Below are 14,566 nucleotides of genomic sequence, written 5' to 3'. Positions count from 1 at the left end.
TCATCTTAAGGAAAACTATACTTTTCAATCATAACAAACACTACAAACTCTTTTTCTTCTTTTGTTCTCTCTCCGCTTCCCGTTTGGCATAAATCTTTGCTGTGAATGGCTCCTCAAATTTCAGTGCAATCTGGTACATCAGATAAACTACCAGAGAGGCAAAAACTCCAGCAGGCTTCCCGTAATATAACCCAGTTCCAAGGAAACAAAGAGTGGATCCATTGTACATCGGGTTGTCGTCAATGTTGAATGGGAACGAGGTCACTCTGTCCTCCATCAATATACCGAAGTAGTCTCCCAGATAAGTACCAGTAATCCCCAGCTTCCACATTGAGGATAAAACGAGAACATTTCCAAACAAGAAGGATGCAATTCCTAGGTATCTGAACACTGGATCAGCCAATAACACGGAACTGGCTTGGTTTTTCAGTGCCTTTTCATACAGATAATCTCTGAATAGACCCAGGGAGAAAATGGTTAATGCGAGTAAATAGCAGCCGAATTTGGGTTTATTGAAGGCCAATTTGGTCAGAAGGTGAGTCTTGTACTCGGTTCTGGCGGCAATGTTCCAAAAAGTTGGATTGAAGAGAATTGAGGCAATGGCAACTAAACCGTTAGTAGTGGAAATGAAGGGTCTATTGCTCTATTGAGCAGAATTCAACTTACTTTGGAAATCCCTGTCCTGGAGATTGACCTCCGATGCCAATTGCTTAAAGTTAGAAACAAGTCGATCAGCCATGTTGAGTTGGGTGGTTATTTCTTTCGATGCCCAAGATGTTTTTATATTTCAGAGTGCTTTCCCCAACAAAGAAGGTTCTCGCTCATCAGCGGGTGATTCGGGTGATAAGCATGTGAAAGAAATCGAGGGTTGGAAACAGCGACATCTGGCATCTCAGTACGGCTTTATCTGTGGAACCAATTCTACATTGTTAAAGTCCGAATTGGGAAATCATCGCATCTTGACACATTTCAAAGAAGCATATAAGATGGGTTCCAAGAGGGTCAATTCCCTCAGAGTCGTTTCATTGCAGGGATGGAAAAGAAACGTGATGAAGCAGTTGTGCTTTCCTTGGACGCATCGGCCCGTGAGGATTTGAGGATCAATGTGGAAAATGTCACACTCGTGAGCAAGAACATTTACATGTTCATGGAGCTGAAAAATGATTGGTTTTTACTGTTTTTGGGCACTTTCTCATCAATTGTTTTGGCTGCTGCACCTTCTGGAATGACTGTGTTAATGGGATTAATTTTCACTCAGTTACAGAACTATTTTAGAGGAGATTACTCGTCATTGGGAGCATATCTAGCTGATGCAAGGTTGAGCTGTTTCTCCCTAGTGTTGGTAGGATTAGGCTCGTTTATCTTCAGTTTCCTCTCGTTTGCATGTTATATGCAATTGGGTGAAAGACAGCAGTCGAGAGTCAGGAAAAGAATATTTGAGTCTCTATTGTTCAACAGTATTTCCTGGCATGAGGCCAATAAAGAACTTAATGGGGAACTGGTGCAAATAAACAGATGCATCGAGGAACTGCGTATTGGCGTTAGTATATGTACAGGTCTGGCAATTCAAGGGATTCTTTCGGTTCTAGCATTGTTGATCACTAGCTTCATTTATTCATGGTCACTAACATTTGTCATAATTAGTACTCTTCCTGTAATGTTTATTGTAGTGATGTTTATGTCAAGAACATTGACCAAGCATACTACCAGAGAAAACGATGAATCTAGTTATGCTGCTAAGATCGTGGATTGGGTTGTTAGATCCCCTATCATTCCAAAAATCTGCAATGCTCAGACAATTGAATATGAAAAATTCAAAGACAGAGCGTCTCGTAGTATGAATGCCTCCAATAAAGCCCTGGTTACAAATGCATTGAACCTTGGAGCTCTCAAGTTTTTGACCCTAATGATGTTCGTCCAAGGATTCTGGTATGGATCTACAATGGTTAGAAATGGAAGGCTGTCCGCAGGCGACGTTGTAACATGCTTTGGTTCAAGCTTGATGTTGGCACAAACTATCAGTGGACTGAGTGAGCAGATTATTGTTTTCCAGGAAGCTATCGTAGCATTGAACAAGGTGGTAGCAGTTTTAGCTAAACCTTGTCAATCGTTCAGTAGTAATGAACATTTGATCATTCCTCCCTATTGCAAGGGAGACATTTTCTTCAAGAACGTATCATTTGAATATCCCACAAGAAAGGGTAGAGTTTTGGACGAAGTCTCTATTGAAATACCTGCCGGAAAACATTGTTTCATTGTGGGCAAGTCAGGATCTGGAAAGTCTACACTGTCAAATTTGCTGGTCAAATTTTACAGCGCCAGCCAGGGAAAAGTCTTTGTAGATGGCTACGATATTGAGCGTGTGAGTAATGATTGGTTAACCAAAAACATCACATTAGTTCAGCAAAGTTCCTCTTTTTTCAATGATACCCTTAGGGCCAACATTTTGCTTGGTTCAGGGGGTAAACCAGTCTCAGAAAGAGATTTGAGAAGTGCTATTGATACTGTTCTTTTATCTCAATTTATTGATGACCTCCCAGAAGGCTTGGAAACGGTAATGATGTACCAAGGCATCAGCCTGAGTGGAGGTCAGGAACAGAGACTGGCCATAGCTCGGGCACTCATTAGAGATACACCAATATTGATTTTGGATGAATGTGTAAGCGCATTGGAGGAGTCATTCAAGTCAATTATTCTAAATTCAATCAAAGAATGGAGACAGGGAAAAACAACTATATTCATGGAACATGATTACCAGCAAATCCAAAACGAAGACAATATCATATTTATGGAGAATGGAGAGGTGAAAGAAACAGGAACAAAAGAACAACTGCTAAAGAACCCAGACAGTAAGTTTTCACGTTTAGTGCAGATCCAACGAAATATGATAAAAGATACCTTCAGTGATGAATATGAGTCGTCTATACGATTGGAGACGAACCCAACAGATAGAATTTCAAACGTCTATCTTAACAGAGTAACGAGAGTTTTTTCGAATTTCTTTGGCCAACCAGTTGGTCATATTGCTGAAAAGGATCCATTCGATGAGAAAAAGGTTTCATCTGACACTGTTGAGATAGTCACCATGGAAGAAAGACCAGAGGATCTGATGTCAATCATCCAAATTTTCAGATTTATGAACAGCTACCTCTGTCATAAGTCGTTGATCGTAGTCGGTATTCTACTGGCAGTTTTGAATGGCTCTTGCAATCCAGTTTTTTCTTGGTGTTTTGCTAAACTATTGGCTGGCATAGTACCAGTCGATTCCTATGTTGGGAGTGCAAGATACCTTCTTAAGTGGGCATTACTAGTGATTCTGGTGATCTCAATGGATACTCTAACTTTAGTTACCAAAAAGATTGCCCTTGGTTATGCCTCGGAAAAATGGATTTATTTGATTCGAACTAGAGCTTTAAAGAATCTTTTACTGCAAGATATGAACTGGTTCTCAAATAAGTTGAATAAACCAGCAGAAATATCAGCACTCTTAGTGAACGACTCTAGAGATCTCAAGATCTTGGTATCTAGTCTATTGGAAGTTATGTTCACTGGCATTGTTGTTCTTGTGCTTGGTTCAGTCTGGTCAATAACAATTGGCTGGAAACTATCTTTAGTGGCCATATCCGTTGTTCCTTTGTTCTTACTTAGTGCAACACTGTATGCCCGCCTTTTGGAGACAGCAGAGAATGGGTACAAAAATGAGGTGGCCCTTACAGAGAATCAAGTTCATGAGGCAACTACAGGAATCAAGACGATCAGATGTCTGAAGCTGGAGTCACATTTTGTCAGTAAATTTTCAGCAAAGGTGGAAGCACTACAAGGTAAAGGAACGAAACGAGCAATCTATATTGGATTTGGGAATGCGTTATCTCTTTTCCTAGTATATGTTGCTCAAGCAGTTATTCTTTACTATGGGATGAAACTTGTTTCTGAAGAACAGTACACAGTATCGCAATTAATGGAAGTCATGAGTTTGATGATATTCGCATTAATGGGGGTCTCAGATTTGATGCAACAGATACCAGACATCAGCAGAGGGCAAAGAGCAGGAACATATCTTATAAGGTTACTAGGACTCAAAAGTTCCCCTGTGGAGGTCAAAGGAAATCTCAAACCCCAGTGCAGAAGTTTAGTACCAGTAATTGAGTTTGTGGCTGTTGACTTCCAGTACCCACATGTTTCGGCAACAGCTTTAAACAACATATCATTTAGAGTCAGCAAAGGTGAAGTGCTTGGAATCGTTGGACCGTCCGGATCTGGAAAATCTACCATCGCCATGCTAATAAATAGGCTCTTCTTTGCCAAAAAAGGGTGCATTAGGTACAATGGCGTCAACATAAAAGACATTGAAGTTCCATGGTTCAGAGAACAAGTCACCCTAATCCAACAAAAACCAACATTCTTCGATGGTTCCATCAGGGAAAACCTGGCTTATGGAATGGAAGGAATTACTGATCGTTCGATATTACGGGCCTTGAAACTGACAATGATGGACGATTACGTTAGAAGCTTGCCCGAGGGATTAGACACTTTTATCGGCAGTTTGAATTCAGTGATCTCAGGTGGGCAGTCTCAAAGGTTGTCTGTAGCAAGGGCAATATTGAGGGAGCCAAGAGTGATTGTAATGGATGAACCAACATCGTCTTTAGATCCTGAAAATACCCAGGGGATCAAGGATCTCGTGGATAAGCAATTGAGGGCGAGTGGCTACACTGTGATAATTGTGACACATTCTCAGGAGCTGATGAGGATTTGCGATCGGATTTTAACCATAGAACATGGTAAATTGGTAGGTTAGCTTATGTTGTTAGCGGCCATTGAAATAGTTATAATAATAAATAATACTGAGAAATAGTCGCGATAATACTAGTATCCTGGAACACCAGAAGTTGGTAGAGAAGTCCCGTCAACACTTGAGGAATGAATACAGATGAGATACTATCATTCTACCGCTTAAAGTCAACCAACCCTCAAAGCTGGAATAGAGATGTTGTTGATCTAGAATTCAATTACCCAGAGAGTGAAAAAATCGCTGATAATCTTGATCTGCTGAAGCGTTTAATTGACCATGAAACCTCCACCAAGACGATACAAGACCCCAAAAACAACAACAAACTGAACACTGAAGATCCTTTGGGATTTCGTGCATCGGTCTTAGATGAATTGATTGATAATGAGGTCATTGATGACACCAGGGATGACAAGAAGTTTGACTATTTGATTAGTAGCCATAGGTTCAAGCCGGATTTGTTTTTGAGGAACGTCCATCCAAGTCTGTCCGCCTCTGATCTGAAGCAAGGTCTATCGTATCTGGAACACGATGTAAAATCAAAGAACAAAGATCTTCAGTTACAAATTGAGTCTGAGTTTCTTGTTTATATCAAATCCAAGAACTCTCTGGATAGAATTTTTAAACAATTCGATAACATGAAGCTGATAGGCAAAGGGGATGCCAATGGAGGAAAAGAGGCAGCAGTTGATTATTTGAAAAATCTCATCGAAGAAACAATGGCTCGCTCCAACGAGCTTTTAAAACCAGTTCTAGAAGAAGCCAGAACTGAAACTGCATTGAAGCACACTCTAGAATATATTCAAAAGAATAGCATTATTTTTGATCTACCAAAATCTTTGCAAAACTCCATTCAAAAAAATGATTACAGCTCGTTCATCTCTGATTACATTACCGCAAAGGAATCAAAGGAGCGGTTGATGGATGATGGGGAAGTTTCTGGTATTCTTCTCCGAGTCTGGGATCAAGTGGAACTTTTGGTTTCCAATTTTCGGGAACTTTTGTGGGATCAGCTAGTCGGCGTACATCTGGATGAAATTGATGAGAAAAGTATCAACTATACCAACTACAATCACGAGCAGTCGGTGTTCCTTAATCTGATTAATAAATTACTAGAAATAGGAGTTGAGGATAGTCCAATAATGGGATTTCTAGAATGTCAATTTGCAAATCTTTCAAGGGATATATTATTTGAAGCAAACTCAAGTCATTTGACCGTGTTAATTAGATCCCAAAAACGGCTGAAACAGAACTATACCCAAACTGAAGAGTTGTTGTCTGAAGTTTTGGCTAACAATGGTTTGAACTTTTTAACCAGCCAGCTCAAACATGAATCAATTACCTACAACCATTATGATATTGATCTCAAGCGACTAGATTTGCCCTTGGTCAATAGCATGTGGGAACAAATTGAAGAATACATTGGGTTCCTGACCAATTTCTTGAACCATGAACTATTACTCTTTGTCTCCATTTGTCAGTATTTTAAGAATGGTAATTACCAGAAACAGATTGCAAAGACTCATCTTGTTGATAGAATTCCTCAAAACTCGAAAGCTCATGTCCAATTAACTGAATCGGACATGTTAAGAATAAATATGATGATTGAGAAACTCATTTACGATGTTTGTAGTTGTCTGAATCTCTTTTTTAAAAGCAATGACGACACATTGATTGAGCTGACAGACCAAACATCGAGAGAGCAATTGGCCGATAAAGACCTTCAGTACACGGGAATTACATCTGATTTTGGGTTCATTCCCTGCTTCAGTAATGCCGTTTCGGCCCTGAAATATCTAAACAGATTTCAAAATAACTTGCTAGATGTTTTCGCCAGGTTGTACCAGCAGAGTGAATCTTGGGGATTGAGACCTGACGTTCTGGATCAGTTGAACTTGACAAACCTGAAAATAAATGGCAGAATAATCAGTGGTGTGCTTGCCTATTTGATAAACGATGTAAAAGAATTCTACAAATTGGAGAATTGGCAAACTTCCACCATGCGCCAAGGTTGTACACTGATGCCACTTATGGTCCACTTTTATTACAACAACATTATACGAGATTTAAAAAACATCGTCTTTGCTGTGACCCCCCATGAAAATACCTTCCAAGTCATTGAACGTCAATTACTCAATTCTTTCCAACTTTTAGTGGAGAATTTGCTTAAGAAAGGGTTATACGATTCCCAAACAAATTCTTCTGAGCAAGACTTTTTTCAGAAGTCAAACGAGTACAAGCTTATAACTTTAACAAATCTTATCAAGTTGAAGAGTTCCGTTTTTGTCGACGCTATAAAACTATACGACTCATTATTTGACAGGCAACTATATGACGACAATTTGGAGATATTTGTTAAGCTGGACAATCTGGAGCTGACTCTTTTCCAGAATTACACTCTTTTGGGGAACCCAATCATTACAAAAATTGTTAACAAAGGCATTGACAGGAAAGATTGGCAGACAGAGCAACCTCCAAAAGATGTGAGTAGCTATGCCCATCATCTGCTGAATTTCTTAACGCTAGTGAAGACCAAGCTATTGCGACTAGATATTCCCGAACAACTGGCCAACAGAATTCTTGACTACTTTCACGATTACAGTACCAAAAAGATACTGGACTCATTTAATCGCATTCACGATTTTTCAACGTATGGATTGTATCAATGTTGTTGTGATTTGGATTATCTTCAAAGACAAATGGGCGCCCATCTGAGCTCAGAAGGTGTTTCTCGATTCAAAGTCATTTATGATACAATCATCTCGCCTAAAATCGATGTGGCACATGTCAAACACAGTGTTTCGGAAATAGTGAATAGATATAGCTGATTGCTTTAGATAGAACATAATAACACAATGCGAGAAGAACATGTAGATGGGCCATACTGAGTCAACAGAACGCTAAAATAAAAAAAACTCATTTGTGCCCTTTGACGGGATCGAACCATCGGTCTTCTCATTACGAGTGAGACGCCTTACCACTTGGCCAAAAGGGCAAATGCGCTTTTTTTTAAAACATATGCATACCATACACTACCTGTGATTGTTAATGTCCAACTAAAGTTTTCTGGTTTGATCAAATTCATCGTAGATACTACTAAAATATGTTGTATGATGAAATTATCAATTACATTTATAAAGCGTCAGAAAAGGTAATATACATAAATCGCTAGCTTTGAAGTTCCTATGTTCTAAAGTTCCAAAGTTGAAATTATATAAAATCGATGGTTATGTTTATAAATGCAATCTATAAATGCTAATAACTAATAATTATTCCATGATTAATATATTAATGGATCCATTTTTGAGATAATTCAGCTGTTTATGATTAGCCTATCCAGCCAATAGGATATACGTGATATGCAGTTTTGTCGGTTATGTCCCCTAAATGGTATCAGCTAATCCTTCTAATCTTCTGCGAGCAGCCTCCCTTGACCTGTGTTGGTCTTCGGTAAGCACGAAATACCTCCTCTTCCCTTCTATACCTCCCCCAACATTAATGAGTTCGTCAAAAATATCTAAATTTTCATCAAAGTTCAGGAAATAAAAGTCTTTCGAGTCTCCATATTGGTCAACTCTGTCATTGTACCATTTTTGTTGCTCCTCCTTGGAAGGAAGCTCACCCTTCCCGCTCAAGAATCTAGCAGCTGTTATAGCTTGATATTCAAATGCCCTGTACGATAAACTCGATACGTAGAGTCCAATCGAGATCAAGAGGGGATCTGGTGTATAAAATGTGTGCAGATATAAGTTGTTGATTCGATTTCCTGTGGTGAAATCAGGATCAAATTTCTTCAAGAATGGGAAAGATAATTGATATCCCGTGGCAAACACAATATAGTCAAAAACAACTTCTGTGTCATCCTTGAACTGAACGCTTACCTTGCCATCATCCCTCTGCTCAACCTTTGAAATATCTGGCTTTTTCCAGACGTTAGAAAGATTCTGACTCTTAATTGTGGATGGGGTGGATCTGTGTGAAATATAAAGCTCCTTTGCCACGGGTGAAATCAGTTTGACCATGTCGACACCGGAAACTCTTGACCCGACGACAAGAACAGTCTTGTTTGTGAATTGCTTGTTATTCTTATAGAATCTTGAATGAAACAAAACATCTTTATTCACGTCAAGGATTCCAGGATACTTGGTTGGAATAAATGGAACGTTGAAGTTTCCCGGTGCTATGATCACAGCATCGAATTGCTGTTTATACCATCTTTCTTTGCCATCTGACAGATCTTTTTTGAGTACTAATTGGAATTTATCCCCAGCTTTGGTGACTTCTTCGACACTAGTTTGCAATTCGATCTTGTAGTTGGCCTTACTCTTGACTTTCTCAAAATACTTCAATAGATAAGCATGAACCGCTTCAGCATTTGTAAACCCAGCTTCTTCAGGCGGAATCAACCGCGGCCATTTTGTATCATCGGAGAAGGTCATTAAATCCTCAGTAACATTGGTCCTCATACCGGGGTAACCTGCAGTTCCGTAGAACTTTTGATGGGGCGAATCATGTCCTTCTCTGATCAATTCATTACTCTCAAAAACGGGTATGTTAGGGGAATAATCTTTGACACCTTCAGCGGTCAGATTAAGAGCAGAGTCAGATTTACTATCGTTGAGATTCCATATACCCCCTAACTGATCTCTTCTCTCGAACAGGACAATCTCTTCAAACTCTCCCTCTTCCAGGAGTGTATTCAGGGCAATGGCACCGGAAGGTCCACCTCCGATAATGGCAATTGTTTTCACCGGTCTATCTAACCTCATTATACAGTGTTTACTAGTTTTGAATGCCGAAGTCGAACCGTTCTTTATATGGAGATGGGCTCTGGAAAAAGAAATATTCCGTGATGAAAATGCCACAGTTATATGACAGATTTCTTGCTCATCGCAACAAAAAAACCCCTATCGGGTAATCAGCGCCATCACAGGGAATCGAACGGTATGCACATCGAACGGTGATTGTGAAGTGAAGGTCATCTAACGGCACACCTTTTTAGGAACATGCTCTTTCTAAAAAGGCCTGGAATCCGATTTATTGTGACTCATCTTACGGGATAAGTTAGACAGGCCGGAAAATGAAAGTCCGCATTACCTTGGAAGTTCAAAGAGTGTTCAACATGTCTGATCTTGCGATAGACCTTAGTTATCACGGGTTGTAACCATGACCAATTGCGTCACCAGGCACTTCTGGGAGTTCTAACTGGATTTCGTGTGAAATCAATGTAGATGACTCACTAATGTCATTTTCTGTCGTTGGAAGCTTCAACTTTAAGTTATAACCACTAGCTCCAACTAGTTAGGTTTTTCAGGAACTGTTAACTTATCCCATTCCAGCCCCAGAGATCAGGGATTTACAGCTGACTGTTTGAAGACTACTTTGCATAGAGAAGAGATTAGCAGAAAATCCCTATTTGCGTCCAGATCATGTCTCTAGAAGGCTCATCAGAGATACTGGATATCTAGCCACTCTACCTCTATCAAGAAACGTGGTTAATGATTCTCTAAACTACTCCTTCAAGAACTTTTCCAATTGTATAATCTACTGACAACAAGCCAAACACTTTACCAACTATCGGGCCAACCTTCAAAGGTAAACCAAAAACTTAATTCACTACAAAACTACAACATATACTAAACCAACCCTGAGACAATACGTTCCAAACATATTGCAATCCTTCCAGATTAACCAAACAATCCCCAGTTGTCGACATGAAAAGTTTCAAGTATCTTCAAAACAACGGCCTCCGCAATTTTGATCCTTTGAAAAGCCAAGTTGTCATCATCAGCATGGTGGTATCTATGTTCCACGAGCTTATGCAAACCTTCAACCTCCTTCTCATCATCGCCAATTGGAACATTGGCTGTTATGACAACATCAGTAGATACTTCCTTCAATCTTATAAGTCCAATGACCATGACCAAGACATCGCCTTTACTATCCTTACCCCATTTCTTAGCTTCTTCTAAGACAATAGCTATTTTCTTGGCATCAGGGACCGTCTCTGAAAAAGCCAAAAACCAGTTGGCTCCTACTCCGTTGGCCTCCGAAATGTCCTGAATATGTGTCTTCAATGCAACATCAATATCTTCCTCGGCTCTCTCTAGCAAATCGATGATGATTGAGTCGTTTTTGTTCAATTCTTGGTAATTGGTGGTATTGGTTCCCCCATTGACGAAAACCTCCTGGCTATCAGGAACTTCCCTAAATTTGGAAGCATCCAGCAGTGTCGTGGGCAATTGAATGGTAATTGCTCCTCCGTAAAGTTTTCTTAGTGAATATTCCATAACGGCAGATTGATAAGCGCTGACGATCTGAGAATTTTGAACCTTTACTGCCCCTAGTTGAGAGTCTCAGACCACACAACCCACATTTTGAGATGCTTAAACACAGTCGTGTATTACATAAACATAAATCGCTTACTTAATATAACAAGTTTGGTTAATCTAAGTGCAAACAGATGTATGGAACTTCAACATCTTCACCTTCTTTGTCATCGGCACAGATTTCGAAAATCAGCTTGGACTCGTGAGCGGGAATAGCCTTCTTAGACACAGTCTTGATCAGCTCGGTCAACTTCAATGGTAATCTATCCTTCAGCTTTTTCGGTGGATGGAAAGAAGCATACAGAAGAGATACTCCATAGGATAACATATTGATAGCTAGACCTTCATCCTTCTCAAATTTGTCTAGCAATTCTTGTAGAGTAAGGTCTTTGTCAATATCAAACCTATCCCAGATTTGGTCAAAAGATTTATCATTATACTTGGATTGAGGAGATGCAATTGGTTCTGAAAAACCAAAGAATGGCAATGCAAGGTTTACAAATCCATTCTTGTAATCCTCGATCTTCTCCTTTCCAAATACAACTTTGTATAACTCCAAAGTAATCAAACCAGTCACCAGAGCTGTAGTTGTGGCAATAGCTGGAACAATTCGGCCTGCAATGAATTTAGTCTTCTGCTTGTCGGCAGTCTCGATGGAGTAGTTCAAGGCCCTACAGTTGGAGGCAGCAGCAATGAACTGAATGTGATGATTAGTGTCGTCATCCTTCTCAAATTCAGCAGGAGTTAATCGATAACCAGCCAACGAAGAAGGTGGTGGTAGAGAGTCTGAAAGTTTCTGAATAACATCGTCGTTCAGATCGTTACCATTAGCGTTTGGATCTGGATCATTATCATCAGCCTGTATCTTAACATCGCTTCTGGGCTTGAATGGCTCAATCTTCAAAGTGTCCAAAACTGCCTTATAGTGGGCCTTATCAGGCTCACCCTGATCCCCCTTCAAACCATATATAAAAGCCAAAAGGTTTGCGCCGCCAACGACGAAGTTGAAGTGATCCTCATTGTCAATATCAAACTCCAATGGTGTGGGAGCACGCTTTGGACCAGACCAAAATGGTGCACCAGTGGAGGTTACGGAGTCTTTGGGAAAGTTGTAAAGCAACTGCTGAATTTCGTGGTTGAACTTGGTCTCAAATTGTAATCTTGCCCATTTGATACAGTCTTCGAAGGTGTAAGGCCTCTCGTTTAAATATTGGGAAATAGTTTCTAACGTGCCCTTGGCATCACCACTTTGCTTCAAAATGTTTTCAACATAGTTGGGTTGTGATAAATACAAGTTGACATTCTCTGGAGCTTCAGAAAAGTACCCCTGAAATAGAGATTTGGCCCAAGCAATTGTATGATCAATCTTATTAGGAAACGATCTCAAGGTACAAAGCGGAATAGACTTTTCGGGAGGATCTTGTGAGGAGGAGTATGACTCGGTCAATCTAGGGATGACAACCTGAGTATTTCCCTTGGTACCCAAAGTTCCAGATTCTAATAGAGGCTTCTTGAAAAAGACACAACGACGATCAACGTATGCTCTTGCTTCAATATTGTCTAAAGCATTAGTGACCACATCCAGCCCTTGCCAGAAACTGTTATCAAATATGTTTTCTGTTTCAGGTCCAACCTTGTCAACCTTTGCCTCAATTTTACCAGCTAAATCAGGATTCATCTCCACAACAGCTCTAGCTGCGACTTCTGATTTGTTTTGACCAACATCTTTTGGTCTGAAAAGAAACTGTCTATTCAGATTCGATTTCTCAATGGAGTCATTGTCAGTCAAGACAATCTTTCCGTTGGGACCGGAACCCAATCCCATCATTGCCCAGTTTTTGAGCATTTCACACCCAATAGCACCAGCACCAACCAAGAACACCTTCAAGTTGGCAATCTTTTGAATATGTGAGAGACCAAAAACGGCAATCTGATTGTCATATCTTGAATTGATAGAAGCGCATGTCTCCTCAGTTCGATCAGAATCTGGTAATGATTCCAGAGAGTCGTAGTATAACCACTGTTTAATTGGATTAAACTTTCCTGAACAGGCTTTCAAGACCTCTTGGGCAACCAGTCCACCAAAGAAGGCGTTAACTGCAGGCAAATCACCTCTTGCTTGGTAAGATAACTCTTTGATCAGTTTGGAGTCAACTTCTGTGCCTTCTCCTAGGATAGATGGGACCTGTTCGGCTAGATTTTCAGTAAGTTTTAGAAGCTGGTTAGCGTCTTCTTCATGGTGTGGCTTTGGAAGTTGACCTTCATGAGCATTCTGGAATTGGTGGAGAGCCTGGAATCCCAAATGCAATTGTGGCGGTCTGTCTAGCTTTGCAAAATCAGAATAAAGATACTCTGGATCATTCAACTGATCAGAAAGCTTCTTGAACGAGACAGTCTGTGGAACTTTGACTTCTGTAAAAATTCCACCCTTTTCGTATGTTCCCCAAGAATTGTCAAAGTCAATTTTGAAAGCATACGGACCTAAGACTTTGATCTTGAACAATTGACCATCATTAAGACGCTCGATACCTTGTACCTCCGAAAACTTGACGTATCTTCCATCTTCCAAGTCATGACGGCTGTCATCTAGCATTGTCACGGTTCCATCTGGTTCGATATCAGATACTATTCCTTGCTTTGGTTCTTCTCCAGTTTGGTCAAGAACGGTAAAAGAGTCTCCAAAGTCGATAAACGCTTGACCAAATAAACCCCTGGTTGCTGCTGAAATAAACTTGATATTGTTGGCATGAGTAAATTCATTGATCTGCACTTGTTTCTCTAAGGATGTCTCGGTGGTAACAATCACCTGAAACGACTTCAAACTTGATTCTGATAGCTCTGTGATGATAGAAATAGGCACATAGTGGTTCAATTCAGAAAGCTTACTGGAAGTCGCAAATGCTCTCTGTTCACCAATGTCCTTCTCCGAAAGGAAGAACTGTGAGGACAAGTCTTGCAAGGTCACTGGCTCTGGATCGTACAGAGACAGGGATTTGACACCTGCCAAAGCGACATTCTTTGCAATCTCAACACCCAATCCTTTCAATCCAATGATCAAAACGTTGGAGTTTTGCATCTTAAGCATGGCTTCTTTCCCTAGCACATATAATTGACGAGAGTACAAATCTTCATCAATTTTGCCCTCTTCGGGCTTATCAATTTGCATTTTGTTTTCCTGAACCTCGTTAGTGTGTCGAATTGCCATTTTTTTGTGAGAAAGAACACTTACACTCATCCCTTTGCTTTGAATGTGGGTTACTAAGACGGAAAGGTGGTGGCAATGGGAAGGTGAAATGATTAACTAATTTAGGTAGAACACTACCAAAGGAACTTTTATTAAAAACAAGAAATTGGCGGAATATATTTACGTTTACGGATTGAGATAACTTATCCTTACCGGTTAGACTCGTTCGTAGGTGACAGTGCAGGCTTTTGAATACAGATTCAC

General features: G+C 40.1%; 6 protein-coding genes across 6 annotated transcripts; 2 read left to right on the top strand and 4 right to left on the bottom strand.

The window, feature by feature from the left end:
* Nucleotides 1-40: 40 nt before the first annotated feature.
* PAS_chr3_0859 (Phospholipid methyltransferase (methylene-fatty-acyl-phospholipid synthase)) lies at nucleotides 41-739 on the bottom strand (the record flags this gene model as incomplete). Its single annotated transcript, XM_002493047.1, has 2 exons — nucleotides 41-606; nucleotides 667-739. The coding sequence occupies 2 exons, from the start codon at nucleotides 737-739 to the stop codon at nucleotides 41-43; spliced, it is 639 nt and encodes a 212-aa protein (XP_002493092.1).
* Nucleotides 740-1,033: 294 nt separating this feature from the next.
* Nucleotides 1,034-4,798, top strand: PAS_chr3_0858 (Plasma membrane ATP-binding cassette (ABC) transporter required for the export of a-factor; the record flags this gene model as incomplete). The annotated part of the gene is made up of 1 exon (XM_002493046.1): nucleotides 1,034-4,798. One exon carries the CDS (start codon nucleotides 1,034-1,036, stop codon nucleotides 4,796-4,798), a length of 3,765 nt encoding a protein of 1,254 aa, XP_002493091.1.
* Nucleotides 4,799-4,920: 122 nt separating this feature from the next.
* On the top strand, nucleotides 4,921-7,617 carry PAS_chr3_1229 (uncharacterized protein; the record flags this gene model as incomplete). The annotated part of the gene is made up of 1 exon (XM_002493045.1): nucleotides 4,921-7,617. The coding sequence occupies one exon, from the start codon at nucleotides 4,921-4,923 to the stop codon at nucleotides 7,615-7,617; it is 2,697 nt and encodes an 898-aa protein (XP_002493090.1).
* A 555-nt stretch (nucleotides 7,618-8,172) lies between these two features.
* Nucleotides 8,173-9,558, bottom strand: PAS_chr3_0857 (Flavin-containing monooxygenase, localized to the cytoplasmic face of the ER membrane; the record flags this gene model as incomplete). The annotated part of the gene is made up of 1 exon (XM_002493044.1): nucleotides 8,173-9,558. One exon carries the CDS (start codon nucleotides 9,556-9,558, stop codon nucleotides 8,173-8,175), a length of 1,386 nt encoding a protein of 461 aa, XP_002493089.1.
* Nucleotides 9,559-10,476: 918 nt separating this feature from the next.
* PAS_chr3_1228 (uncharacterized protein) lies at nucleotides 10,477-11,079 on the bottom strand (the record flags this gene model as incomplete). Its single annotated transcript, XM_002493043.1, has 1 exon — nucleotides 10,477-11,079. One exon carries the CDS (start codon nucleotides 11,077-11,079, stop codon nucleotides 10,477-10,479), a length of 603 nt encoding a protein of 200 aa, XP_002493088.1.
* A 154-nt stretch (nucleotides 11,080-11,233) lies between these two features.
* On the bottom strand, nucleotides 11,234-14,323 carry PAS_chr3_0856 (Ubiquitin activating enzyme (E1), involved in ubiquitin-mediated protein degradation; the record flags this gene model as incomplete). The annotated part of the gene is made up of 1 exon (XM_002493042.1): nucleotides 11,234-14,323. The coding sequence occupies one exon, from the start codon at nucleotides 14,321-14,323 to the stop codon at nucleotides 11,234-11,236; it is 3,090 nt and encodes a 1,029-aa protein (XP_002493087.1).
* Nucleotides 14,324-14,566: the final 243 nt, after the last annotated feature.

This window comes from Komagataella phaffii, chromosome 3 (assembly GCF_000027005.1).
Source record: "Komagataella phaffii GS115 chromosome 3, complete sequence".
Taxonomy (NCBI): domain Eukaryota; kingdom Fungi; phylum Ascomycota; class Pichiomycetes; order Pichiales; family Pichiaceae; genus Komagataella; species Komagataella phaffii.
The sequence above is the reverse complement of the archived record's forward strand: the minus strand, read 5'-3'. Positions and strand labels throughout refer to the sequence as shown.